At 52.9% G+C, this 26,148-nt stretch overlaps 9 protein-coding genes across 9 annotated transcripts; 3 read left to right on the forward strand and 6 right to left on the reverse strand.

Moving 5' to 3' along the window:
- Window positions 1-229: 229 nt before the first annotated feature.
- On the reverse strand, window positions 230-588 carry BGZ61DRAFT_133640 (uncharacterized protein). Its single transcript, XM_046237188.1, has one exon. The coding sequence runs from the start codon at window positions 535-537 to the stop codon at window positions 355-357; it is 183 nt and encodes a 60-aa protein (XP_046109797.1). The 5' UTR covers window positions 538-588; the 3' UTR covers window positions 230-354.
- A 741-nt stretch (window positions 589-1,329) lies between these two features.
- On the reverse strand, window positions 1,330-4,244 carry BGZ61DRAFT_443550 (Rgp1-domain-containing protein). The gene is made up of 2 exons (XM_046244882.1): window positions 3,492-4,244; window positions 1,330-3,445 (listed from the first exon to the last, which is right to left on the reverse strand). The coding sequence occupies exons 1-2, from the start codon at window positions 4,024-4,026 to the stop codon at window positions 1,518-1,520; spliced, it is 2,463 nt and encodes an 820-aa protein (XP_046109798.1). The 5' UTR covers window positions 4,027-4,244; the 3' UTR covers window positions 1,330-1,517.
- Window positions 4,245-5,185: 941 nt separating this feature from the next.
- On the reverse strand, window positions 5,186-6,414 carry BGZ61DRAFT_473664 (uncharacterized protein; the record flags this gene model as incomplete). Its single annotated transcript, XM_046248483.1, has 5 exons — window positions 5,186-5,311; window positions 5,454-5,587; window positions 5,651-5,730; window positions 5,795-5,984; window positions 6,036-6,414. 5 exons carry the CDS (start codon window positions 6,412-6,414, stop codon window positions 5,186-5,188), a joined length of 909 nt encoding a protein of 302 aa, XP_046109799.1.
- A 1,188-nt stretch (window positions 6,415-7,602) lies between these two features.
- BGZ61DRAFT_133653 (uncharacterized protein) lies at window positions 7,603-8,336 on the reverse strand. Its single transcript, XM_046237189.1, has one exon. It carries the CDS (start codon window positions 8,241-8,243, stop codon window positions 7,743-7,745), a length of 501 nt encoding a protein of 166 aa, XP_046109800.1. The 5' UTR covers window positions 8,244-8,336; the 3' UTR covers window positions 7,603-7,742.
- Window positions 8,337-10,646: 2,310 nt separating this feature from the next.
- Window positions 10,647-12,889, forward strand: BGZ61DRAFT_443555 (aldehyde dehydrogenase domain-containing protein). The gene is made up of 4 exons (XM_046244883.1): window positions 10,647-10,880; window positions 10,940-11,339; window positions 11,398-12,295; window positions 12,484-12,889. Exons 1-4 carry the CDS (start codon window positions 10,819-10,821, stop codon window positions 12,612-12,614), a joined length of 1,491 nt encoding a protein of 496 aa, XP_046109801.1. The 5' UTR covers window positions 10,647-10,818; the 3' UTR covers window positions 12,615-12,889.
- Window positions 12,890-15,650: 2,761 nt separating this feature from the next.
- BGZ61DRAFT_514343 (uncharacterized protein) lies at window positions 15,651-17,171 on the reverse strand (the record flags this gene model as incomplete). The annotated part of the gene is made up of 2 exons (XM_046252208.1): window positions 16,514-17,171; window positions 15,651-16,412 (listed from the first exon to the last, which is right to left on the reverse strand). Exons 1-2 carry the CDS (start codon window positions 16,937-16,939, stop codon window positions 15,651-15,653), a joined length of 1,188 nt encoding a protein of 395 aa, XP_046109802.1. The 5' UTR covers window positions 16,940-17,171.
- A 1,790-nt stretch (window positions 17,172-18,961) lies between these two features.
- On the forward strand, window positions 18,962-19,927 carry BGZ61DRAFT_133673 (uncharacterized protein). The gene is made up of 2 exons (XM_046237190.1): window positions 18,962-19,420; window positions 19,472-19,927. Exons 1-2 carry the CDS (start codon window positions 19,129-19,131, stop codon window positions 19,795-19,797), a joined length of 618 nt encoding a protein of 205 aa, XP_046109803.1. The 5' UTR covers window positions 18,962-19,128; the 3' UTR covers window positions 19,798-19,927.
- A 660-nt stretch (window positions 19,928-20,587) lies between these two features.
- BGZ61DRAFT_584867 (uncharacterized protein) lies at window positions 20,588-22,740 on the reverse strand (the record flags this gene model as incomplete). The annotated part of the gene is made up of 5 exons (XM_046256377.1): window positions 20,588-20,863; window positions 20,931-21,231; window positions 21,285-21,732; window positions 22,583-22,648; window positions 22,704-22,740. The coding sequence occupies 5 exons, from the start codon at window positions 22,738-22,740 to the stop codon at window positions 20,588-20,590; spliced, it is 1,128 nt and encodes a 375-aa protein (XP_046109804.1).
- Window positions 22,741-23,558: 818 nt separating this feature from the next.
- BGZ61DRAFT_443559 (peptidyl-prolyl isomerase CWC27) lies at window positions 23,559-25,422 on the forward strand. Its single transcript, XM_046244884.1, has one exon. It carries the CDS (start codon window positions 23,639-23,641, stop codon window positions 25,265-25,267), a length of 1,629 nt encoding a protein of 542 aa, XP_046109805.1. The 5' UTR covers window positions 23,559-23,638; the 3' UTR covers window positions 25,268-25,422.
- The last annotated feature ends 726 nt before the right edge of the window (window positions 25,423-26,148 follow it).

A 26,148-nucleotide genomic window follows, 5' to 3' on the forward strand; every position in this document is an offset into this window, starting at 1 on the left:
CACTAGCGACCGCTAAACCACCCACCACCGACCGGCCGCGGGCGCCTGACGTGGGCTGAGAGAGCGCAAGAGGCCGTACCAGGCGGGTCGTAGGCTCTACAGGGCCTAGTTCCAGTGGATAGAGTTCCTGTTCCCTGGGTGGGCGCTGGGATTACGTAGGTAGCTGTCTCGGGCTCATCACCGTACTCGACTCGACTCGATTCAATCCATTCACTGACGGACGAACTGAGTGACTGACTGATTTCACCGGAGACGACTTATCTTTTCTGTGACGAGTGATCACATCGACCAGCTCAGGGGTGTCGTCGTTCCACCCTGCTCGCCCACCGTGTTGGGTTGGTGAACCCAGACGACCTACCTAGCACCGATGGAGAACATGGTACTTCGTGGAGGCGATTCGAGATAGGGGCCATCAGGGAAACCCTTGCCTCTAACATGTCCCTTCAGTCCAAACCAGCCCCAAACCTGCTGCTTTGCAACAAGTCGATCAAGCTGGACTCTGAAACTGTGCTGTTGTTCCCGGTGCTTCCCGCGCATCAGATGTCGCCGCTCTGGCGTTGTCGAGCCAGCAGCCACTTTAACTCGCTCCATCCTCCACTGTAGCGCTGCAGTGTGATGCAGTGTGCTGCACCTCCAGATCCCCCCACCGTTGGCGGAGCATCACCACCAGCAACGAAACAATAACATGCAGCGTCCGCCAGCCCAGCCACAACGGTCCTCGTCCCTCTCATCACCAACAAAAAATCCTCAACGGAGAAAATAAGAAGCAAATAAAAAAAGCCACTTGTATCGAGTCCATCCATTCTCATCTCCTGGCTTCTGCTCTTCTGCTCCACCGTCAACATCCCGCCGCCACCAGCTTCACCCCAAGCCCAGTAGCGCCATCACGCCTCCTCAACCCATGTCTCGCCCGCCCAAAGTTCACTTCTCCCCTGGCCAATTCCCTGGAAGAGCGGCAGACGTTAAATGAGGATGCTCCCGCAGCCCTGTCTTACCATCCCCGCCTGGTCGTATGCTGTTAAATGCCTACTCCAGTCCTCACCCAACTCCCGCTGTTGTCTTTGTACCTATTAAACGTCTGGTATGACCTACGCCGTCCGGGGTCCGACGCTGTGGCTTTTGGTGGCATGCCATCCCGGCTCATCAATCCCCCTTTCCGCTGCTTCGATGTTGGTTCGACCACCCCCGAGTCCCAGTCCATACCAACAATCATATATGAACATAGATACCGGTATCCCACCCGGTGACGCGACGCGTACCCATGAAGCCCGTATCGCTGATTCTGCGTTTGCAAAAACCGTCACGTATGTCAAATGGCACAATTGTCCGAGCTGCTATCGGCTTTATTAATCAAGGATGGTCTCGTACTGTCCTCTGTCCCGCCCCGTTAAAATGCTATGCTATATCCCAACACGCCCGAGTACCAACCTCTCTTATACCTCTTGCGTAAATCAAGCCATTCACTTGACATATCCAACACCAGTCAGACAGCCCATCTTGCTTCTATGTCTCCTTCCTTACACTGCAAGGCCTTCCTCCGACGCCTCGTCTCGCTCGAGTCGCTCCAATCCCGTCCCGACTGCTCCGTACACACGCAGAGGCACCGCAATCTCAAAGCTCTCACACACAAGATTTTCCACCGCCACAAGTACCTGGCCCCCCTTCTCATCTTGTGAAATTTGTTCGAGCAGCGGGTGAGCAGCTGGTCGCTCTCTGCCCTCTGAATCGTCGCTCCCTTGTGAAGGCACCACGAATTCGATCCGGACCTTCCAGTCCAAGCTAACTCCGCTCGTAACAAATTCGGGGGTTGCCGTGATTGGAATCGTAGCATTAAACGTGACCCGTCGAGTATAAAGCGTTGCCTCCGATGACGCGGCATGGACCTTGCGCGTCACCCGATGAATGCTTGACTCTGATCGTACCGCCAATGATGGGTCTATTTTTTCGGACGTCTCCAGAGTGGAGTGCATCGCGTAGCATGGGATATCAGCGTCGGTGAAATCGACTGCCATAGTCACAACTTCTCCTAGTCGGTAAGCCGGTCGTGTGAGCATAACTACTCCGACTCGCTGTCCGTTCCGTGCAATCTCAAATCGATTGGGGCTCTGCTGCCCTCCAGATGCCATATTGCTTCTCATGATGGCGAGGTGGATAGATTCTTGTGTAGTGGTTGCCTCCTCAAACGCTGAAGGTCTTCGAGAAGCTCCGCCGGCTGAAGTTGGCAGCAAAATGCTGCCGCTCTCATCTCTTGGTCTTGAAACTAGGTCATCCACGTAAAGTAAGAAGTCATTGATCGTCGATGGTCGACCATTAACTCCATTGACCCCGTTGCTCTTTTGTTCCTTGCCGTTAGTGGAGGGACTCTTAACCTGGGCCTGGTCACGAAGCAGCACGTATGGGTTCATGAGGTCGTGACCGAGGATTTCGCCGTGACTGTTGACGCTCCCGAGAACGCGAAAGGGGACCTCGACAGACCGAACCTGCTGCTCCTTGGCTCCGCCGACTCTCTGGGTTCCCACGACCAAGCTGTATGATATTTTAACCGCCTTTCCACGGTGTGTTGGGGGGAGGCCTTTTGGAAGCCGGAATGAATATTCAAATTCCTGACTCTCTCCAGGTACCAACTGCAGGTCCACGAATAAGATCGACTGTGGGGTGGTAAGGAGTGGGACCGATTTCGAGTTGGCAACTCCCCGCATCTCCTTGATCGTGCTCAGTTCGCCTCCACCAAGGAAGTCTCCCAGGGAACTGCTGATTTTGCCCCAGCCGAAGCCTCGCAAGAGCCCACTGTCGCGTTTCGCAGAATCTATACCCACGACACCGCCACCCTGGCCCACAATTGCCTTCTTCTTGACTTGCTCAAATTGTCCCAGGCTGACCAAGGATCCGTCCAGTGTGAATGAGCCTTGTAGTTGAGCGTACCCCATCATCAATGATTCTGGCGCCTTTGGCTGCGGTGGGGGCAGACCTATGCTCCGCCGGAGAGGTCGCGCATGTCCTCTTGCTGGCGGTTGGGTCGGGTACTCAGAAACCAGTGTTTCTGAAGAGTTGTTGCTTACGGAATAAAACTCGCCGCTACTTCGCGGCGTTCCTCCGAGTATCCCGCTTGCCAATATCCTGGCGGCGGGAGCGGGTTGCTCGTTAATGGTCGGCACCGAGTTGGATCGAATTGCCAAGTTATTAGTTTCTGTATGTCCAATGGGGCTAAGCATGCGCTCATTTAGCGCACCCGGTTGGTTTGGGGATGCCTCAAGCGTCGGTGATGCAGCTGCAGGGAATCGGAATTCTGGCATCAGGTTTGGCGACGACCGAGGTGACCTACGTTGATTGCTCACACGTGGGGTATTGGGCGCGGTTGGAGGACGTGACATCCGGCCAAACCGGTCGGGAGGAGGATATGATGAATGAAATAAGGGAGAACTTGACAGCCTCGGCGAGAAGGACGCTGGTGGAGAGTCAGCATGGGTTCATCAGGGCATCGAGAATCGTACCCGACTGGGGCCCAGGGGGCGGCTGGTTCTGGCCACGGGGAGCAATCTGCAAGCTCGATGCGCGTCCATGGCCACGAGCCTGTCGCGGCGGCCGTATTGGCGCCTCGTTTCGTTGGGAATGGTCGTCTATCGTGCTGGTCGACCCGATCGAGACGATGGAGAGGGAGCGCTTATGTGCGTGGCCAGGGCCAGAGGGCGGATGGCGGTCACTCGTGCTGCTCGACGGCGCCGGCCATTGCACAGAGCCCGATCGGCTGTGAGTACGACTCGATGGGACGCTCAGCGACAGAGCAGACCGGTGATGCCCTCTGCCCGAGGTAGCCGACGACGACGGCGGGGTCAAGCCGTGGTTGGACTTGGGGCGAAGCGGCGAGGAGATGCGACTGCGCTCAGACGTCGGCGGTTGCTTCGACTGGCTCGACTCGGACGCGACGTTCTTGAAGGTGATGGTGCATTTGACTTCTTCGCCGGCAAAGACGGTCTGCTCGTGCCAGCGAATGAAGACGCGGATGTTGCTCGAGGCGTCGGGCGCCATGGCGGACGGCCCTCAGAGACGAGCGCGTGCAATTCGGCGGCGGCTATGCGAGGGCAGATGCAGCATTTCCACACGGGGGCATTGTCGTATCCGGGGGCGAGATGCGCGCGGCAGACGGGGCGGGCGGAGGTTGATGGGATGAGGCGATGGATGGGAACTCGAAATGCAACGTCATGGGAATCGGGGACTCGTTGAAAGGAGATGGAGGAGGAGGTTCAAGCTGGCGGCTTGGCAGGGAGCCGCATGCACCAATGGCGGCCAAGCTGCAGGTACCCCGTGGAGCTCGGCTGGAGTCTCGACCACCCACCTGTCACTCTCCACAAGCCCAATACCAGCCGCTAACCACCACCAACCGCCAACTAGTCCATCAATGAAGTAACCGGAATTCGTATATCACGAGTATTTGTTTCTCTATATCTACATGCCCCAATCATAAAAGATAACTCAAAAATGCACCTAGCATAAGAAGTAAGGTAAGGAAATCTGATAAGACTAATTCTTGTATTTACTTATCCCTCTAACAATTCCGCTTAGCGTATCTCATGATCATACAGTAGTTCCAAGCCGTATATTAATTGCAAACAATGCGGGCATCCACTTCACGACTCCAGTACCAATAATACAGTACCTTAAATAATAATGCTGATGTGCATTTCCGTTTGCATCCAGCCTGATACAATCCTTCTGCCCCCTAACTCTTCACTAGTATACGGGTGCTGGTAAGCACGCTGGTGTTTTCCTCGCAATCAAGTTACCCTAAAGTGACCACACTACCGTAGGCACTCAAAAAATTGAGTGGATATGCTTCCTTCCTTCTTTAATTTTGAACACAAACTTCTTGTCTTGCCCTGTGACACTGACCAAGTTGCCGAAGTAGTTCTTGTCGCATTACCGGCTGTGTATTACCGGCTGTGTAGAGAGAGATTTGATTAAGTGATTTTACCTCCCTTTGGCCTGTTTTCATCTCTAGCTAAGTACTGGATTCCTTTTTCTTGATTTCCTTGCAGAATCTCGTGCACGCTCTGTCCCCGGCCCTGTCTGCACCAAGTACATCGTCCACTACCAAACAAGATCGCCGTACTAGATTCCACACTCACGCATGCATAAACTCCCAGGCTGTTCAACACCCACTTGAGCCGCCGCAATGACATAACACCAATCAATCCTCCTCCGTAAGGTCAATGGCCTCCGTGCCATCGTCAAGCTTCACTAACTTCAGTGGCCGCAGTGAACTTGGCGGGGACCCGGGTTCACGCTTGACGGACGCAGGATTCTCGTCCATGGTCTAGTTCTCCAATCAGTCATGTTACAATAGATAATACAGTAAGTTATGAAAGGGGTAGACCCGATTGACATATCGTAGCATGCGGTAAACCGACTGAGACGCAACTGGGATAGGGGTCAGGAAGTCTGAAGTCTCGTCATACCTTCACAGTTTGCAATCTTTCCCTAGCCAAGCGGCGAATTTCGGCATTCGAAAGATGACTCAGATCATCGTCCTGCCCCATTGGCAGCGTCGGCGATGGTGAGCGAGGAATGATCATCTGCGCCTGTAGTCCCTCTGTTGATATAGTTAGTCATCCGTACACAGACTCATGTGTGCTAAAAGGACTCGTTTGCTAACCGTGGGATCGGTAATGGAAGTAGAATGTGCCAATTAGGCGGTAATCAGTATACGCCGTGGCAATTGGTGTTCGGACCAGACTGCCCGGGGTTAGACTCGGGATTGTCAGCTAAAACAACCACAATTGAAGGCAAAGGTCCATACGATAACCCATGTCTCAAATCCCTCCCTTTCATTGCCTTCTCATGGACGTTGAGGCTTTCCTTCTTGTCAAACCTTCGGGCATTGTAAAGCGAGTTCACGCCCGAAATGGCTGTCGCGACCTTGACCTCGATGGTTCCCAACGACTTTGCAGCCACGAGATCGCGGGCGTACATATTTTCGTGATCGTCGCCTATGTTATGTGGTCAGCGCCATTCTACCAGACAAGTGGAAGTCAACGTACTGGTAGTGATGGGGACAAACACGAAGTTCGCTTTGTTCACCATGTTCGGAGTATCTGATGTCGTGTATGCCGAAGATAGTACAGTGATGTCCACATGCCCCCTGACTGACGCAAGGCCACGGATGTTGCCGCTTGTGGAATTCCCATCGATGATGGGATTAACTAGCAGGGAGTTGTGTCCACGCTGAAGGCGATACTCAGGTGCAACTGTCGTTTCTATGGCGAACTCGGATCCGCCCCGTGATTCAATATAACAGTGGGACGACGGGTTATCAGATTCGGAATCCGGTTGTTGCTCAGGGTCCTGATATTCGATGGCAACCTCTCCGGCAACCCTGATGCAGACGGAGATTCCTGGGACTCCGGGAAGAACAGCCATGGTGTCGTGGTTGGAGTTTTGCTGGTTGTGTAATTTGCAGGAGACAGGTAAAAGTGTGTGAACGTAAAGTTGGGCGGTTCAATTCACGCAGGTTTTTGAAGCGCGATGTTGCGTCGCAGCTGTCATGCAGCTGCCAAAGAGAAAAGTTTGTTCCTGCCGCCACTACCTTCCACCATCGCTCTTTTTGGGACGTGATTCACGGGCCAACGTTTGTCACAGAATGGAATGGATCATGTAAAGAAAAGAAACGTAGGTCAAAACACAAGGTGTAATTTTTCCACGTGTTGCTTGATCGCCTGATAGCAACCCAGTGTCGATGGCGTCTTTGTTTGCTCTACATCATGCTTGCTGCCTTGGTGTGTAACGTAGGTACGCTGGGGAGCCAAGTTTCTTCGGGCAGCCGGATAAGACAGCCTTCCAGTGACAGTCGTATCGCCCATTAGCAAATTATGCCTAAAGGATTAAGTCTAAAAAACATTACCTGAGGCCTAAATATTTGTCTCTTTTTTTTTTTTTTTTTTTTTTTTACCTTTACTCAAATGAGGCCTAAATATAAATCATTAGGTTCCTTGTCATGGCTAAGTGTGTACCAAACGTATCAACAGTTATGTTGCCAGCCGTCGTAAGCAGTTTGTGTGAAACAAATACGGGCCTTACTGCGCAGTCAAGAGGTGAGTGCGTCTGTTGAGTGTGGTGGTGGGGTGATGATTGCGATCGCCTCACGTTCGATGTGCCTAGAATCCGAAAGGACTTTTAATACTAGAAAACACTTCATGCAGAATCCGCTTCCTTCAGAACCGATATGCGCGAAGTTTATGTGCTGCCGTCCGGACTGTTGATTGCAAGGATGCATCCTCTGGATTAGCCGCGCCCTTCAGGTAATGGGTGTTAACAGCGGCCAGCTCTTCACCTGACCTCATGCCACAGCCATTAACACTCGTTTTCCTGCTCTCTGGAGGGTTCAAGCTGATATCAACCAACAAGGCGGATGAAATGAGATTTCCATGGTCCATAGCACAGCAGATTTGACACGCGACATCGGAGGACATGAGGGCGGAGGGCAAGTAACGGTTTCCGTGGACTCCCGCGCATCAGCAGATCCTCATTCAAGGCGGCAACGGCGTCAAATAGGTAGCCTCTAGGAATGGGGCCTCGGGGTCTTGGGGGAGGGTCCGGGGAGAATGTCACTCTGGGGACAGATCCTGGGGATGGACGGGAGCCGGTGCTTTGAGGGGAGACGAGCCATCTGGGGCAGAGAATCTGGGGGGAACGGCTCCCAAGTGCCCCATCTACCGTTGCGGCTTCCAGCTGAACAAGATATCAGCCCATCAACCACTGGACAAGACAGGGGCTCTCCAGCTGTGGTTGGACAACTCTGACGGCTTGGATGTAGAGGCGGCTCCGCGCCGCGAGGTGTATGGGGTGGGCCATGTGGCAAGCCACGCTCCATGTGTGCTTTGCCCACTCGTCCCCTTCTCCGGCTTATGTGCATCGGTTCCTGAGGAATGTCGAGGATGAGGCCATGCCATGTCCCCTCTCCCCGGATGTGGGGTACGTGTCTGCCGTCTTTGTCGAGGTAGACTCGGTGATCTAGCGGGGTACCGTTGACATAGAGCCAAGACCGGGACCGGTCGAGTAGCTTCGTTTGTGTCAAAACCGTAACTCAACCGCCCAGGGCGACTCCGCCAGAATAAGGGGCCAACCTCAACAATATGCGGCTCTGACAAATTTGGAGAGAGCCTGATCACTCTCCATCCAGCCGTTTCGCCTACCGGTAGGCCGGGAAACAGGGTAGCAAGTGAAGGAGTCGTGCGGAGAGCGTCCCACATGGATACATCATACGGACGTCGTTGATGGAGATCGGTCAACCAAAGATCCAATAACGATTCCTTCCAAGACGTTTTGAGTAATCAGGTACCGACTTCTCGTAGTTTGGATCCTGGGTGCAATACGCCGCCACGAGGTGGGACAGTCCCCGCCGTCTCCGGCAGGGCGGAGTCGCAGCGGAGCCGCAATGGACCAGCAAGACTGCGGGTCCGCGACAAGCTTCACGAGACGGCTGCCGGCCAAGAGGAAGGTCGGTCGGAGAGTCACGGGGGCAAAGAGCTAGGACGACCGGCGGCAGAATTGGAGATGTCTGGGCTCATCCATGGCTTGATGCCAGGCGTAGTGGTTGTCTGGGGTTGCCAGGGTCGCAGGGTCGCCCAGGATTCCAAATGTTAGCCACGGTTGCGGTCTTGGCGTGCGGGGTTGACGGCTCGCTCCCCATTACGCCGAGGATGCGCCCAAGCTGGCCGCGCTCGCAGTGATTTTTTTGATTCCGAGCGGAATCAGGAGAGCTCTGACAGGCTGGCCGTTGCTGCTACAGAATCGTAGTGGGGGTCGGTTCAAGGTGAAGCGAGAGTGCGAGAGTGCAGCCGCCAGTCGCCACAGTTTCGGCGGCATTACTACGTAGTACATTTTCTTGGAACCACGAACGCAAATGCGGGTTGATGGCGCATCGGGGTCTGTCTCCGGGGGGGCATTGCCATCTCAGGCAGTTTGCGTGGCCATCGTCGCGAAGTTGCAAGGGCTCGTCAGCCAGCACCTCGGCATGGTTGCTCGGTAGCTCCCTGCTCCCCGCTCTTATGTCACAGACCCGACCCAGCCAAGGCCAGTCAAGCAGACGGCAAACAGTTATCCAGACATCAATGCGGGGTGTGAGTGGCGCTGTGCAATTGCGGAAGGGCACAACGACACGCTGTAGCCAGCGCCCTTCCTCATCCAGGTATTACAGGGAGCAGGATGTACGGAAGTATGCGCTAGCATGGAGCATGTAACGACATTGGGAGCACGAGGCGCGGTTCCGAAGGTACCGTACCGCGGTGAAGAGATGGCCACCACATCAAGTCGGAGGGGTGACGGACTGGTTGGAGGGGTGGGATGAGATGGGGGGTCGACGGCAGCATAACATCAAGACTAAAGACGAGAGCCGACGAGTGAGGGCTGAGACGATGCCCGTTTTGGGAGATGGTCGGATGATCAGCCCGTGGCCGTCGACAGCGTGTCCGCGCTGATCGTCAAAGCCACGCCCAGAGGCACTCGCCCTCAGTCCGAGCAACCATCCAGAGCGAAAAGCTAGGTCGTGATCGGTTCGCGATGGACCTCAACGCACTGCAATGTGGGACTCAAACGAGGTGCCGACAGGGGCGATCAGGGTGCCGCAGACGCCGCAGAGCAACAGAGTGCGGCGAGCGACGCGCTTGGCCGGTCTGGGTTTCGGTGCGGCGCAAGGTAGCCATGTACCTAGATCGGATCCGGGGCTCTGCAGGATTTGTCAGTGAGAGATTACTCCGCGGGGCGCTTGTTTGGGGAGGGAGGGAAGACCCTTTGGAGCGAGGGTGACAAGGAGAAGCCATCTGGCCAGTTTTAGAACTTGGCTCGTTTGAGCAATTTGAGGAGAGGTTCCAGTGCTCCTTCCCATCATCCTGAGGCTGGCGCTGGCGATTGCGGGGCCGTTGACCGGCCATCATTGGCCAGCGGTTGCGGGGAAAGCTCGCAGCGTGTGGGGCCGAATGCCTCGTCCGCTCCGGCCGGCCGTGTGATTCGCGGACCCGTCCCCGTTCCATCCACTTGCGCGTGGAGGCGTGCAGGCGTGCAGCATCCGAGACTCAACTGGTTGAGCCAACGCCAACTTTACGCAACTGGGCAGCTGGGAGTTTGACAATGGATGTTCTCTGTGTCTGGGCCCATCGGAGGGGGAAGGGGGAGGGTGTGGACGGGCGGACGGGTTTGATACTTGCGCTGCGCCGTCGGCGGCCTGGGGGAAATGGAGAACTGTCGCCCTGTCATGTATTGTTCCATTGTGTTTCACGTACCGCAGTACGAGCCCACTGGCTGCATTGTTGCCCTTCCACGATGTAGTAAACACAGCGTCTGTGACATTGTGCGATTCCGTGCTGCGTTCCGCCCGCCCCTCCATTCACACGACGTTCCATGCCCCACGCTCCGTTGCCCCATACTCCGGACTCCATGCTCCAGAGCGCTGCGTACTGTGCAGGCCAGCCTACCTATGCACGCTAATTTGTACCTCCGTACCTGCTGTACTCCATACTACCTTGTAAGCATTTGACGGGGGCTCGGTGCGTTGGGAGGCGAGGCTTGCTGTGGGGTAGATTGGCGGCACTCCCCCCCCCCCTTGTCCCATCCCCCAATCGCCGAACGTACTACGTCGTAAACCCCGCGTCAAGATTCCAAGATTAAATACGCCGCTCCCGTCGTCGAAAGGATTACTTTTTCTTCCCTTCAGTTTCATACTCATCTCTCATCTCTCTTCTATATAACAGCCTTGATTCCCCCACCTCAACTCTACTTCTCCAAGATACCCATCCGCTCCCACATCCACATCCACACACACAAGACACAATGACTTTGACTGTTGAGCTCACCACCCCCGCCACTGGTCCCTACCAGCAGCCCATTGGCCTGTATGTTATATCCTACCCCCCCCGCATCCCCATTCCGAGCCCTCGCTAACTATCTCAAGCTTCATCGGAGGCAAGTGGGTTGAGGGTGTTGACAAGCAGAAGTTCGAGGTCATCAACCCCTCCACCGAAGAGGCCATCACCTCCGTCTGCGAGGGTACCGAGAAGGATATCGACCTTGCTGTCGCCGCTGCCCGAAAGGCCTTCGAGGGCGAATGGAAGAAGACTACTCCCCAGGAGCGAGGTGCCTACATGCTGAAGCTTGCCGACCTCGCCGAGAAGAACAAGGAGCTCCTCGCCGCTGTTGAGTCTCTCGACAACGGAAAGTCCATCAACAACGCCCGCGGTGATGTCGGTGCCGTCATTGGCTGCCTGCGATACTACGCCGGTTGGGCCGACAAGATCGAGGGCAAGACCATCGACATTGCCCCCAACATGTTCCACTACACTCGCCCCGAGCCCGTGAGTATACCCCACATTCGACTTCTCCAAACTGCCGGCGCTAACTCATTTTCTCCAGCTTGGTGTTTGCGGTCAGATTATCCCCTGGAACTTCCCGCTTCTGATGCTGGCATGGAAGATTGGACCTGCTCTGGCCACTGGTAACTGTGTCGTTATGAAGACTGCTGAGCAGACTCCTCTGTCTGCTCTTGTTTTCACTCAGTTTATTGAGCAGGCTGGCTTCCCCGCTGGTGTTTTCAACCTGGTCTCTGGATTCGGCAAGACTGCCGGCGCCGCCCTCTCCTCCCACATGGACGTTGACAAGATCGCCTTTACTGGCTCCACTGTCATTGGCCGAACCATCATGAAGGCCGCTGCCGCCTCCAACCTCAAGAAGGTTACCCTCGAGCTTGGTGGCAAGTCCCCCAACATCGTTTTCGATGACGCCGACATCGAGGATGCCATCAACTGGGTCAACTTCGGTATTTACTACAACCACGGCCAGTGCTGCTGCGCTGGTACCCGTATCTTCGTCCAGGAGGGCATCTACGACAAGTTCCTGGCCGCCTTCAAGAAGCGCGCTGCTGAGAACAAGGTCGGCGACCCTTTCAACGAGGAGACCTTCCAGGGCCCCCAGGTCAGCCAACTTCAGTATGATCGTATCATGAGCTACATTAAGTCCGGAAAGGAGGAGGGTGCCACCGTTGAGACCGGTGGTGAGCGTCTTGGCGACAAAGGTTACTTCATTAAGCCCACCATCTTCAGCAACGTCCGTCCCGACATGAAGATCATGCAGGAGGAGATTTTCGGTCCCGTCTGCGCCATCTCCAAGTTCAAGGATGAGGAGGAGGTCGTCGAGCTCGCCCACGACACCAACTACGGTCTTGCCGCCGCCGTCCACACCCAGAACGTCAACAGAGCCCTCCGGGTAGCTAACTCTCTCAAGGCTGGAACTGTCTGGATTAACTGCTACAACAGTAAGTCATCCCTCATATTTTCATTCCATCTACGTTACAAAACTCCCGTGATGTCATTCCGTGTGCAGTGCGCACTGTATGAACAAAAACTTCGCGATGCCCTCCACAGTGCGCACAGTGCAGTCAAATCCCATCCCCACCCACCATAATATGGTCAGCACAGTGCTAATCCGGAACTCCCCGCACAGTGCTCCATCACGCTTTGCCTTTTGGTGGTTACAAGGAGAGCGGAATCGGTCGAGAATTGGGTGAGGCCGCGCTGGCAAATTACACACAGTCAAAGAGCGTCGGTCTGATGTTAAATGGAGCCACCTATTAAGGCGAGACAGTATGTTTGGGCTGGCTGGAACGTGGACGTTTGGGTTGGCGCAAGTGTTGGTATGTTTATAGGAATACATCTTGTTAAAGTTTCAAGCCGTGACTACGACTTATATATACCACTGGGAATGGATAAAGAATCCAGGAAGCAGGTAGGGAAGAATCATTCATTTGATGTGAGTGTTGAAGATGCAGTAGCAAGGTGAAATTTTGGATCTCGCTGAGACCGACCGAATCAAATTCAATTAAATAATTAAATGGATACACGTATTAAGGTCAGGATATGTGGTTATGGGCCAACAAGCCGTCCTTTTAGGTGCAGCTGTGGTCGTCGAGCGGTCGACGGCACTTACAGCCACAAGGTGCCCCGCAATTTAACCTCCTTGGCCGCCACCCGCACACGCACCCGTTCCCGCACCCGCACGCGCCACCCCCATGGGTCATCATCATCATACCTTCTCAAATAATACTCCCGCTAGGACCTCATCCTGCCACTCACTCCTGCCTCAGGCGATTATCGGCTTCAGCCTCAACTCTTATTTCCTCCACCGGTGTATGTGCCTCATCCATGTTTCAACCCTGCTTGGTCAAGCCCGCACACCTGCTTTACCCTGCTTTTGAGCTGCATTGCTACTGCACTTTCCCATTCCCATTACCTCCACTACCAACTGCCCTTGTTGCAACCGACCTTGTATGTCATAATACCCTCCTGGTGCTATGCAAACCAGTGTTCCTCAGGTTTTACTGCATTGCGTCACGCTGCCTGGCAACGTCCCACTCCTCCCTGACCCTCTCTCGCGCTTCTGGCCTCCTTGGTAAGCCCATGCTTCGAGTTTGTGTTGGTATTACTGTGTCTACGCTTTGGCTGGCTTTGGAAACTAGTAACACATGCATGGAACTCCTATCTATTGCTTGCATTGCCAAAACGAGCTGTGACTTTCTTACTCCTTGTAGCAATACGTTGAATGTCGAATGCAAGTCCAGCAGGTTGCGGTAATCAGCACTGGACAACTAAGCTCGACTTCAACAAAAATATTGACTGATACAATGTGAGTATTTTCTGGTCGCTTCTCTTGGCAACTCTGGCATTGCTACCAAGTCATTCGGGTGTCCCTGCTCGTCCAAGAAACCGTGTTCGGGAAACTACTGGGCGTCCAGGAGTCACATTACTCAAAGGATTAAAGTTGGGAGTCTTTGTATCGATCAGTGCAGAACCTTTTTAGAGATGGCGAGTCTGTTTTGATAAACTTATTTTGTTTCTTAAAAGCTAAGGATGATGCCTGACATCATTGAACGAGTTTTCTGTCTCATTGAGGGTGGCAGATCTTGCCTCAGTGTTCAACACGTCATCACCGTCTTTAGCCCTCACTGCCACATCCCTCGTCACCTTTTTAGGCTGGTTGCAAACCACTGGGGTAGTCTGAGTCTCTGAATTTGGAGACTTCCTCGTCCGAACTCGGGAATGTCTGGGAATCGGCTTCAAGTCTCGACTGTTTGGGACAGAGATTGTCTGCCGATTGACTTCAAGGCTTGAGGGACGAGTTGGGGAACCCGGCAGTTCGGTCGCTTCGTATTAATTGAGCTCTCTCGTCAATCTCTGGCAGCTTAATCCGGTCGCATGCTGCATCCCGTCTCATTGCCAAACCACCTCTGCTTTATTGAACACCATATCTTTAAGTGTTTTGCGCATACGAATGGCAGATCCCGGTGGGCATCGTTCCTCATGCAAATGGCATGCAAGTTTTGATGAGAGATGTGCGTAATAGGGCAGCTCTGAATGTGCTCCAGGGTTTGGCGAGGGTTCCCAGCGCCGATGAAATCCACGACGGGAGGAAGTTTTAATCCATCCACGCCTTTGAACCACAGAGCGATGGCCATAGCGTTGCCAGTGATTGACATTGCCGACCAAAATCGAAGATTTGGCATCGACGAGGCAAAGGCCTGCCCCTTTTCCAATGAGGTTATCACTTTAGAAGCATAGCATGTAAGTATCTCCAGGAGTTGGGCCCTCCGGGACAGCAATGATAGCTCGGCAACCCTAGGGTGTGAATGCCATTTAGCAGACACAGGGCGTCGAGTCCTCTTGACGGGGGTTCTGCGTTGCCCACTCCTCCAAGCGAAGTCATTTGGGGCGTCAGAGAACTGTCAACCTCCTCACTCGTGTCGAAGCCATGGGTTGCCTCGACTCTTCCTCCACAAAACCCCGGGGGAATAGACGGTATGTAGACGGGGCAAATGGTTATTGCTATAATCTCTAGATGAATGTTGTCCAATCACACACCACGCCAGTCGGCGGTATTGATCGCTAGGCTATCTGGTGGATGTAAGATTAACTATATGGTTTCTTTCTACTCTTTTTTGCTCATTTGCGTCGAGACTGAAGGTTTACATTTGTTATTAAACTTTATCCAATAAATTAACTAAAATAATTATTAGGGGATATGGGCTAAGAATAAGTCTTACCCGTATTTCCTAAACCTAATTTACCAGATGTAATATTGATAATTATCCATAGGACTGACTCCCACTTCATTTACAAACGTACCAGCAATTCTTTAGCCTGGCAATTCTCTGGGTTTCATACTCATGTATCCCTTGATGGTCTGTTAGAAGAGTAGACCCTTCCTTCACAACTCCAACGTGCCATCCCGATCCATCAACAACACCTCTCAATAACGGAGCACTCCTACGTCCTCACGGTAGCATGAAAAGAAGTGTATGTGTAAAGAGGTTTTCTTTTTGAAACAAACTCTAACAAGAAGTGAAAGGCCACGGATATCCGTCAAAACCAAGGCATGAACCAGTCCTCAAAATTCCCCCCAAACTCCTGTGGCTTCATTGCAATCCGCCATGCTTGGCTCCAATGGCCTGTCTTCTTCTGCGACCGGCAAAACCTGGCTCCTTTATCGGCGGCGCCAGTCGCTACGTCGGTCGCTATAGCCCAAGGGGTCGGCCGTGACGGATGCAGCGAGTGCAGAATGTATGCCATGCCGTGGTAGCGTTGTTCTTGCGGATAGTTGTGTATGCCCGACGCTGCTCAACGTAGCGGAAAAAGTCTGCAAGATGTGTATGCGAACGAGTGCACCACGGTAAGTCGCTCTTTGTCGTCGAGGAAACCTGCTTTATCGGTGCGAGTGAGGTCACAAATGACAATGTCAGCTTCATGGCTGGGAGAGTCATCAATCGTTCGGACTTTAACTCGGTGGAGTGGAACTCCAGCGGGTGAGAGTTCGCGAAGACGTCCCTCCCATTCGTTCTTCTGCGCAGAGTAACCGACAATCACCAGGAGTGAGCCGAAGCGCACTGGTTGGCGGCCTGTAGCGAAGCCGACTGCGTTCCTGATAGGCGACTTGCGGTAGATGTGTGCGACAAGTTCTCGTCCGAACAACGCGTTGACCAGGTTGGCAAAAGATGTGCCCACCCCTATCTCAGTTGACTCATCCACGTCGAAAACGTACACTGCCGAGGTTGGTTTCTGAACACCAGAGACAGCTGCCAACCACTTCCTCATCGACATGGTGAGTGAGCTTGGTGCTTTGTTGAACACCAGCATTTCGCCGATGTAAAAGTAGTTCCCAGCCCAATTGACGGCAGTGCCATGAGCTCGATGGTTGACGCGGAGTGTTGCAGACATCTGACTAGACTTTTCGACACGTCGGAAGAGACTCATTTTTCGCTGAGGACCGAAGAAGTCGTGCTCCTCACCGTCGTCTCTCATCAGGCTAATCGGGGCGAAATGATTGTTGTCACCCACGAAGATGTGTAGCGCATGAGGGCATTTGGTTGAGGAGATAAATGACTGGGCTTCCGTAAATCGACCGGCCTCATATACGATTATCAATGCGAAATCCAGACCGTGAGCGTGAGCCATCAGTTGCGCGAAGGCAACTGGAGTCGCACAGATAGCGTCGCAAGACTTCGCTGCGGTGCTGAGGAGCTTACGAGCGGGGGGTCGCGTCTCTTGAAGGGTGACGTGATGTAGAAGCTGCACTTGTCGCCGATCCCGGGGATATATCGAGAGATGTCTTTGCACGAGACGAGGAAGAACTGGTGTTGGGGTGTACCGTCTGCCTTGATGCCATAGATTGTCTCAGCCTTGTCGGTCTCTGTCCAGATTGCAGCTGGGTTGGCAACAATGACCGCAGGCAAGGACATTTCAAAGAGCTCGTCCGTGTGTTTACGCAGCATCTCAACTTCCTCGACGACGCCACCTAGGGGGGAGACTGTGCGGTGAGCGTCTGAAATAAAGGCGATTGCTGCCGGGGTCGGGTGCTCAGGCGCGACGGCTTTGTCAAATGTGAAATCATCAAGATTCGGGCGCTTCATGTCCTCAGCAGTGAGGCCGGCAAATCATCCAGACCCAGGACTCGAGCGAGGCGTGAGTCCGTGGTCGTCTGGAACTTCAACTGGCTTGGCGGGTTGGTCTGTATTGTCCGTCATAAGATCGGTTGGTAGAGGTAGGGAGTAGTGACGGGTAGTTGTGGTACTGGTTGAGTCACGGAGTGTGGATATCTGGTGGAATGTGGAAGTTGTTGTCGAGAGAGAAGGGAGAATTAAGATGTGCGTTTGTGGCGAGTTTGTGGAGAGCGCTGCGTTGCTCATGATGAAGGTGGTTTGTTATTGGTGTTGCGGTCACCACCCAGGACGAAGACGGAGGCGCCATTTACCAGCTGTCAACAGGTGGCAGCACATGCGCTATGCAAACACTTTTTCGTTTGTTGCCTGTGTTCTTCAGGTAACATCGTCAGAAAAACAGAAGAGTATTGCTACTATTCGCAGAGTCCGCTCATGTCAACCTCAGGTAGACCATTAAAGAGCATATTCTTAGACCCAAAGCCTAGACTTTATCTACTTAGGTAATAAATGAAATAATCTTTATTTGAGGGGATAAATCCTAAAATTAAGGATGATTAAAACGCCATTTTCTAAACTGCCGATGACCGTGGACAGAGTCATTCTTTTTTTGCATCAAAGAATGCGCTTTAGGCAAGTCCCCTCTTCTGCAAAAGTTGTGACTGTTTGCTATCTCGGTCACGTGGATTTCTGTTTGCTCGTTGTGTTCCGTTTGCTCTTTTCGCACTTCTCCTCGTCTAAGACTTCTCCCGTGTTCTTCCCCTCACACTTCTCCCATTTTCTTCCTCTCACACTTTGCATTATAACCCGACAAAGCCTCTCTCGACACAGCCTCAGGTCTAGCGCTGGCGACAGAGTCCGCTGTTATATATATATATCTCGACAAGACCTTGCTCTCTCTCTGTCCCCTCTCAGGCCCTGCATTGTTCGACCCGGCAAAGCCTTACTCTATCGAGTGCATCCCCTGTCGGCCAACTGTATGTCACATCCATCCCCGATACGAAACTTGGCTAACTATCCTCAGCTTTATCGACAGTCAGTCGGTCGAGGATCTTGGCAGGAACGCGACGAAGGCTCCCCTCCCGCGGCGAGATCCTGAAGAAAGGTGACCGCATCGCGTGGATCACTCCTTCAAACGCCCTTGTTCAGGATGCCTGCAACCGACTCTTAGGGGCCATCTCGGTCGACATGATTCGCCGCGTGATGCCTTGGGAAGCGGAACTTCGCGCTCTCACCACCATGCCAAGAGAGAGAACTCACTTCATTTGACCCTGAAATTGGCCGAGCGAATGGATCAGAGAAACAGTTGATCGCACACGTCAATACCTTCAACACCGGCCAGCACAAATTCCACACTGCCTCACTTGTCCTTATCCCCTCCGCCTTGAATAACCTTGCAAAGGATTTGGCCGAAGATGATCGCACGAAATGGTCTGACTATCTCTGTGGGCAAGATGAGCTGAAGTCTGCTCCTGATGAGTATGCGGCAAACTTTGCATCCGAATACCCGACCTCAGCAGCCATCTCCTTTGTGCCTGATGCCCATCGCACGGTATCCCTCCTGGGCGGCATAGGCGAGGAAGTCGAGATGCTCCGCAAACACACCGACGAGCTTTTTGACTCAAGCCTTCACAATGCTGTTTCTACTGCTGCCCTACCAGGCTGTATCCCGTTGGCACTCACCCGCCCTCGCCGCAGTGCATTTCTCTTGTGGTTGCCTCCAATACCAACTCTGAGGAATTCGGAGATGGTTGCCACCAATACAAAATTGCATTCTGCTGCTCATCTGGGTCCAGCCAAGACGCAAAGCGAATCGGTGCCGTTTTGAGACTCGGAATCAAGGAGATGTGGCCACCCAGCGACGACCCCGACGCGCAATTGAAGAAGTCACTGTTCAATGAGTTCCTTGTTGGCCAAGGTGCATGGAACTCGCTAACTTATGGAACAAACACATCGCCTTCATCGCAACCCGCTCGCGTTCCTGTCGTGGACGTTTTCGCAGATGTCGCGTCAAATGTGAAAGACGCTTGTTTTGTCAACATCTTGCATTCTGACGGAAAAAGGGGCCGCAAATATTTTTCAAACTCAGCCTGAGCATTGACATCATCTCGTCCCCTAGCGACAGTGGTAAATCTTACCTGACCGCTGTCCTTGCCACTCTTATGTGCTTCAACAAGTCAATCGGCAAGGTTTGTGTGCGCTCGCCAACCAACGGGGCCACCGACAACATCGCCGAGCTTATTGATCTCGGGCCTGGCTGGCGGCGGCAGCGGAAGCTTCGTGATTGCCCGCAGAGTTGCGGCGCCAGAATCGCGTCGCCAACGGCTCTGACGCCATGTCTCGAGAAGCTTTGGTTGCTTTACTCAAGGCTGCGCTCAAGGTCGCCGAAGAAGCTGTGCCCGTGCCTGCATCTGGTCTCAACTTTGATCCGTTTGAGTATGGGTACCTGGAACCGTAAGTCGTCTTGCCCTTTTATTCTAAGCATGGTTATCTGACTATACGAAGGGCATACTACAAACTCGAAGGGTACAAAGAACATGTCCACCGAAACCGAAGGCCCGTTTTCCTCTCGCTTTCCAAGTTCGACTCGTCCAAGCTCCGCGACGTCGCCTTCGTACATCATCTTCACGCCCAGGATGTTATCGATTTCCACCTCAATATCAAGGAAAGAGCGGAGGTCCTGCATTCAGCTCAGATCTAGAAGGTCGGAAAGCAGGATATCAGCGAGTCGACGAAGTTTGTTGCCCACGTGCGTTCTACGCCTGAATGGGGCTTCAAGTCATCAAAACCCTGATGGGCCTGACTTTGATCACCACGACCGGACGGAATAAAGACCTCACGAGGATGTAAGGCAACTGTTTGGAATGAATTGGCAAGGGATGATTGATGAGATGACCATCTAGCTAGCTAATTACACATATCAAACACCCCGATGCATGACTACTGGACCTGTCTAACAAAATCGATGATCAGGGTCTTCAGGGCTTCAAGGACAGGTTAAACGCCAAAGGCCAGAGGGCAGGAAATTAGGGCGTGATATATTTTAGGGCTTGAGGGGCTGAGCGCTAAGTCTTAGAGGCATCAGGGCTCTTAAGGCCGCTGAAAACCAGAATAGTTAGGTCTCAAGGGACAGTTCGGATTTATTCTGTGAGAGAGTGCCCCCCTGAACAATGCATGCATTTTGAGGGCGACAGATCAATTTACCAAATAATCCATAAAGAACTTTACGTAAAGTATCTTATTTATAAGGACTTTTTATCTTTTTATCTTTAGTCTTTAGTCTTATTAATCATTTGCTTGGGTTTCTCGACGTATTTACGAATCACACCATGGTGGAGGGAAAGGATCAAGCAGGACTGACGATGAAAGAGATCAAAGATGTGTAAATTGATGTGATTATCACTAACCAACTAGGGACCCGCGTGACCCGAGGTCACAGCTGTCGCGTGAGGCTGTGGGCTTCCTTCAACAAACAATATCCTCAAGGCGCATACTGTCAAATGCCAAGTCATCAAGATTGTCGCGAACATTGCGAAGAAGATCGGAGTATGGCTGAGTGTAGCTTGACAAGTTCGACAGGGCATCCCACCAGACTTCGCGCAAGGACACGTCAGGAAACAGTCAAATAGTGAGGGAATTGCTGCCCTGGAGTTCAAGGGTTTCTTTGACTGCATCGGCAACGGTGCGCACGTCTTTTGGCTGGTCTGGTTCAATGCCAGCCATAGAGGGAATCGACAAAGTGTTGGCCCAGTCGAAATCGAAGCGGAGTTTTCGAACTGTGGAGGCAATGTGGTGGATGAAATCAGCTGAATTGCCACGGTGGTTTTCTTCTACTCCTGATGTAACCAGAGAGTTCTCAAAGTAATCGGGAACAGTCACCGAGGCGTTCATGCTGATCTGCTGATGTTTGTGCAAAAGCTGCAAGCGCGTTTTGATCTCAGGCGTCGACATCATGCAGTTATACCTTGTCCACGATGCGTCTCAGTGAAAGACTCAGTTGATGGAACTTGACCATTTCGGATCCGTGCCGGACGAAGAATCGCAGATTGAGAGCTGGTTCGACGTAGCGTCCAAGGGAGATGTTCATTCGAACATGAAATTCGCGGAATGGCCCCATGCTAAGACGGGAAACAGTTTCCTGCAACTTTTCCACGAGCTCTATAGTTTTTGTGAAGGGTGAAGTTGAGACGACCCCTAGCTTCACCTGGAGCGAAAAGGCTGACTGTTCTCTGCGTCCGAAAATATCCTTATACTGGGTGTCACTACTAATCAGAAATATTAGGCTGAATTGCAATATATTGCCGATGAAAAGGCCTACCGCAGGCGGGAATTTCGCCAATAAAATAGCAGAGAGACTTCCACAGCCACCTCGTTGGCATCCAGCGTAGCAGATTTGGGTTCGGTTGGCGGTGCGACTTGTTCAACCACCGGGATGCCACCAGAATCTTCAGGTTCGTACTCATTTGGGTCTTCTCGAATCTTCCGGGATAAGGCTTTGAATGCATTTTTGCTGGCCGTTGATGCCGAAGGTGGACGTTGTCGGGCTGCTCGGGCTGCTCTCCGGATCTTGACACGCTTGCCAGAATTGTCGTAACCACCAAAGCTAGCCAAAGCATCTCGATTGATTCTGTCATCGGACTTGATCGGCTCATCAGCGTAGATTGTTGTAGCGTTCTCTTCAGAGCGAGTACAGTGGCGAGTAGCATGAGCTTCGTTGCAGTCGTGCAAAGTAGAGTCTCGCGGCAGTCGGTAGCGGTATGGCCATGCTAAAGAACATCGTTTGCAGAACTCAGTCCATTGAGGTCTTGTTTTGCCTCCGCGGAATGTGAATCAAGCAAGGCCATAAAGACATTCGACAACGCAGAGGATCTGTGCTCATCCTGACCCCCTACACATTCCAAAAGAATGAGTATGAGCTCCGACTCCAGGAGATGACATCGGCAGAAATTCCTGACGGGCTTGTTGAAATTCGTACAATTGACGATTCTCCGAGTCATGAAGGCGACATTGTCATTGTCGATTTGGTCCGCACTTCCAAGCCTGGTTTTATTACCGTGACTGAACGTATGGCTGTAATGGCTACCCAAACAAAAATGATCAACATGTTCATCAACAAGGTCAAGGTTTTCGAGCATTCGCCAAGAATTGGATCCTTGGTCGAGAACATGATCAACCGCAATGACATTGTCTGTCGGAGTCGGTAGCGTTCAGAAGAGTAGCCTGGCGATAGAGTTGCACGACCAGCTCACAAACGAAGCGGTAGCTACCGGGCAACACCAAGATGTTCTTTGTATTTCAATTTGAACATCTCCGGGTCTCGTTATCGCTGCTTCATGGCATCATGGTATTCGTTCGCGAAGCCGGGTCGGAGAGGGCTCCCCCGCGGGGTCAGGACCGAAGGGACGCCCGATACTTCGGTCAGAGATATCGCTCGACACGACGATGATAATGGCGAGCTTGTTGACGATACCTCATTGGCATGAACAAGCTGGATTCTGTACAAACTGGCTGGATCTACGCCTTCGTTGAGGCCAATGGAATCATTCTTTCCTCTTTCTCTTTGCCTGTAGATAAGTCAGTCAGCGGGACCCCAGCGCATCCGACATGAAGCCATACTGGAGTGACCGGTATTATCGTCATCGTTGTCATCGCCGTCATCGCCGTCTTCGTCCTCGTCTTCGCCTAACAAGTTAGATACAGTACGGGCAGCTGCAGCAGGGACGCAGCGGGAACGTACTGTTGTTGTTATTGCTGGCGCCACGCCATATTTCCATTTATGGAAGCGTCCATCCATACCACTCCGGCTCTCGAATGATTGATCCAGTGACACGAAAGTGACTCAGAGACTGAACTGCGGGAAAGGGTAGAAAATACCAACTCATCGATAAAATCCTAGCAACGACATTAGGTTAGCGACACGAACCCGGACCGGAAATGCAGCTGGCCCTGCAGGAAGGGGGCGGGGTGGGGTAGGTCAACTCACAAGACTCTGAAGAAGAAGGGAAAAAATAAAGTCACAACAGCCAGGGCGCGAGATTTTAATACCTCCCCCGGGCAGTCAACGACAGCCGGGACGTTGACAGTTGGCCGGAGCTGGGCCCCACTCTCACGGCCGCAGGCAGTTGGCGGACCGTTCTGGTACGCCGGACCCGCGCCGGGGCGCGTGACGCACCTCCCAACGATCCGTCGATCACTGTCTCTAATCCGTTGATAATTCCAGACCAGAATCCCTTCCCGGGCTGCCTGATATAGATGACATCCCTTGCCTTGTTGTTCAAAAATACATAGCGCTATCGGCCCTGGTTGGTCTTATGGTGCAAGATAGCAACAAGGGTGGTAATTTGCTCTTGATTTCGGGCCTTTGAGATTTCGGCCATTTGCAATTATTTACACAACTTACCTGATGTGAGACTATGGATAATTGCAGAGAATGAAGATGTGTGGCAAGGTCAACATTGACTGACAACCAAGCATACCTTAAGCTGGTCGTCGCAAAGGTATGATGATGCTGGGTGACCTTATCGATAAGGGTGGACCGCCCATGCACACCTCCAAGCTACGGCCTTGCCACTTCGATCGATCAACAAGACCTCTCAGCGACGAAGCGCTCCTACGTCCCTACCACAGCCACGGTATCCAGGCCCCGAAAACGCGCGGCTTCTCCATCTCGAAATGTCTGCGATCTATAATCTCGAGCCTCAGCCTACGGCTTCTGCGATTCTGCACACGACGCAGGGCGAACTCTCGATCGAACTCTTCGCGAAGCAAACCCCGTTGACATGCCGAAATTTCTTGCAACTGGCTCTCGATGGCTACTACGACAACACAATATTCCACCGGCTAGTACCCGGCTTCATTCTACAAGGTGGCGACCCTACCGCTACAGGCAACGGCGGAGAGTCAATCTATGATGGAGGGGCGTTCAGCGGCGATTTGGATCCATGGCCGATGGACCAGCGCCTGGGAAAGAATGCAGGGCCGACGGGAATCAACTTCAAGGATGAGTTCCACTCGCGGCTCAAGTTCAATCGCCGTGGTCTGTTGGGAATGGCCAACGAGTCGCGCCCTAATACCAACGGCAGCCAGTTTTTCTTCACCCTTGACAAGACTGAGGAGCTGAACGGCAAGAACACCATGTTCGGTCGCATCGCAGGCGACACTATCTACAACTTGGCAAAAATTGGCGAGTCGGAGGTTGACAGTGCGACAGAACGACCCACCTACACCGTTAAGATCGAAAGGGTCGAGATTCTGGTTAATCCTTTTGAGGACATGAAGAAGCGGACGAGAGTCGCTGCGCAGGCGCCTAGCAAGGTGTCCGCGGGGAAAGACAAGAAGAAGAAGCGAAAGGGAGGAAAGCAACTACTGAGCTTTGGGGACGAAGAAGGCGACGAGGACGTGCCGGTCTTCAAGAAGGCCAAGTTTGACACAAGGCTTGTAATGGAAGATCCAGAAGGAGATGTGCAGCCCAAGGACAAGCCCGCCAAACAAAAGAAGAAGAAGGAGCCCCGTCCCAGGAGCGTGACACCAGAGTCAGAGGAGGACCGGGATGAACAGGGGCCAGTGCGAAAATCTCAACCAGAGAAGAAACCTGGCCCCGCCCGTCGATACGAAGAAGAGTTGTCGCCTGAACCGGAAGCGCCCAAGAAGACTGCATTGGAACGAGCCAACGAAGAGATTGCGGCCCTGAAAGCGTCCATGAGGCGGACGATTCACACCGAGCAGCCAGTCGAGGAGAAAAAGAAAACAGCCCTTGAGTCGATGATACCCGAAACCTCGATGAAAGCCCGTAAACGACGACCTGGCACCAACAACGCCACGGCCAGCGATGAGCAGAGGACTCTTCGCATGTTAAAAGCGTTCCAGTCGAAGCTGGAAAAGGCCCCACCGGAAAAAGACACTACGACCTCCTCGCGTCAGGAACTGGAAGAGGAGGACGGTGCTCCAGGCGCGGATGACGAAGCTGCGCTTTGCGATTTACATTTCATCGCCAATTGCCAGAGTTGCACTTCGTGGGACAAACAAGGCAATGAGGAGAGCGACGACGAGGGCTGGATGTCACACTCTCTTAGCTTCGCGGCGGATAAACTAGGCAAGGACCTCAAAAACCGAAAGAAGGCTGAAGAGGAGCTGGTGGTCATCGATCCGCGCGAGAAGGCGCGAACGCTGAAGGAGGAGAAGCGGGCTGAAAGGGATGCTCGGCAAGGCAAGTCGGGGAGGGCGTGGGACCAAGCCCGAGACCAAGCAAAGAATGCTCAGATGGCTCGAGCTGCATCGCTTGCTGGAAGAGGTGCAAAATAGGGCTAGCTCTAGTTGTTATCTGTTGGTGATTGTCTGTAGTGTAGGGACTGTATTGTAGGGACTGTATATTATTGTCCTTGGCGAGTGATGTAATAAGGATAGGAGGATAGGAAGAAGCTGCGATACCCAGCACAATGCAACCAGATTCTATTGCGCACATGCAGATTGGTGATGGCGTCCTGACCAGACCTGTTTTGAGTCTAGAAGCAACATTGTTCTGATACAGTCCCCACCCTGCCATGCATGCATACCGGCGCCAACACAATGCTTTGTTGAAGAACAACAAGCATGCAAAGGGTGTGAGAGAATGAACCTACCAGGACCGAGAGGATCTGGTGTATCTGGGAGAAGAAGAACAAAAGAAGCCCCCAAGTAGAGCTACGAGCTTCTAGGAACAGGTCGCAATTGCTCAATACCCGCTGATCTGCATGGCCATGCACTGTAACTTGGGCTTGATAACGACGCGATGAGGCGCTATCTTATCGTCACGTGGAATGAACCTGGCTCAATGTGTCGCCATCGGCTCTGATTGGCCAGTCAGGATTTGACAATTGATCGTCGCCCGCCCCAAATGCTTTGGATGGACCCTCTCCAGCCTCTGCGACCGCCAACTCCGAGTCTATCATCACCATTCCGACCGATTTCACTGGCGCCTGCTCCTGTGATCTCTGGTTTGCGCATCATTTCTTCCGCATTATTGTGTGCACCAGAATGGGTCCTTCGTCCGACGACTCATTTCACACATAGTCGAGACGCCCCCAGGCACCCCCCGATTAAGCCTACCGAGCACGCCCAGCGCGCTCAGCCTGTTCGCGCACCACCGAACGCCGGGTTGCGTTTACGCATCGCCGATTTTACGCCTTCCTTGCAATAAAGCCGCA

Source organism: Ilyonectria robusta (assembly GCF_021365365.1).
Source record: "Ilyonectria robusta strain PMI_751 chromosome Unknown BGZ61scaffold_3, whole genome shotgun sequence".
NCBI lineage: Eukaryota > Fungi > Ascomycota > Sordariomycetes > Hypocreales > Nectriaceae > Ilyonectria > Ilyonectria robusta.

Coding starts and splice junctions, on each gene's coding strand:
- BGZ61DRAFT_443555 (XM_046244883.1), top strand. CDS start 10,819: ATGACTTTGACTGTTGAGCTCACCACCCCCGCCACTGGTCCCTACCAG. Junction 11,340..11,397: donor ACTACACTCGCCCCGAGCCC/GTGAGTATACCC, acceptor CATTTTCTCCAG/CTTGGTGTTTGCGGTCAGAT. Junction 12,296..12,483: donor CTGGATTAACTGCTACAACA/GTAAGTCATCCC, acceptor CTCCCCGCACAG/TGCTCCATCACGCTTTGCCT.
- BGZ61DRAFT_443550 (XM_046244882.1), bottom strand. CDS start 4,026: ATGGCGCCCGACGCCTCGAGCAACATCCGCGTCTTCATTCGCTGGCAC. Junction 3,446..3,491: donor GCCCCCTGGGCCCCAGTCGG/GTACGATTCTCG, acceptor ACTCTCCACCAG/CGTCCTTCTCGCCGAGGCTG.
- BGZ61DRAFT_133653 (XM_046237189.1), bottom strand. CDS start 8,243: ATGTGGGACGCTCTCCGCACGACTCCTTCACTTGCTACCCTGTTTCCC.
- BGZ61DRAFT_133673 (XM_046237190.1), top strand. CDS start 19,129: ATGTGCTTCAACAAGTCAATCGGCAAGGTTTGTGTGCGCTCGCCAACC. Junction 19,421..19,471: donor GAGTATGGGTACCTGGAACC/GTAAGTCGTCTT, acceptor GACTATACGAAG/GGCATACTACAAACTCGAAG.
- BGZ61DRAFT_133640 (XM_046237188.1), bottom strand. CDS start 537: ATGCGCGGGAAGCACCGGGAACAACAGCACAGTTTCAGAGTCCAGCTT.
- BGZ61DRAFT_443559 (XM_046244884.1), top strand. CDS start 23,639: ATGTCTGCGATCTATAATCTCGAGCCTCAGCCTACGGCTTCTGCGATT.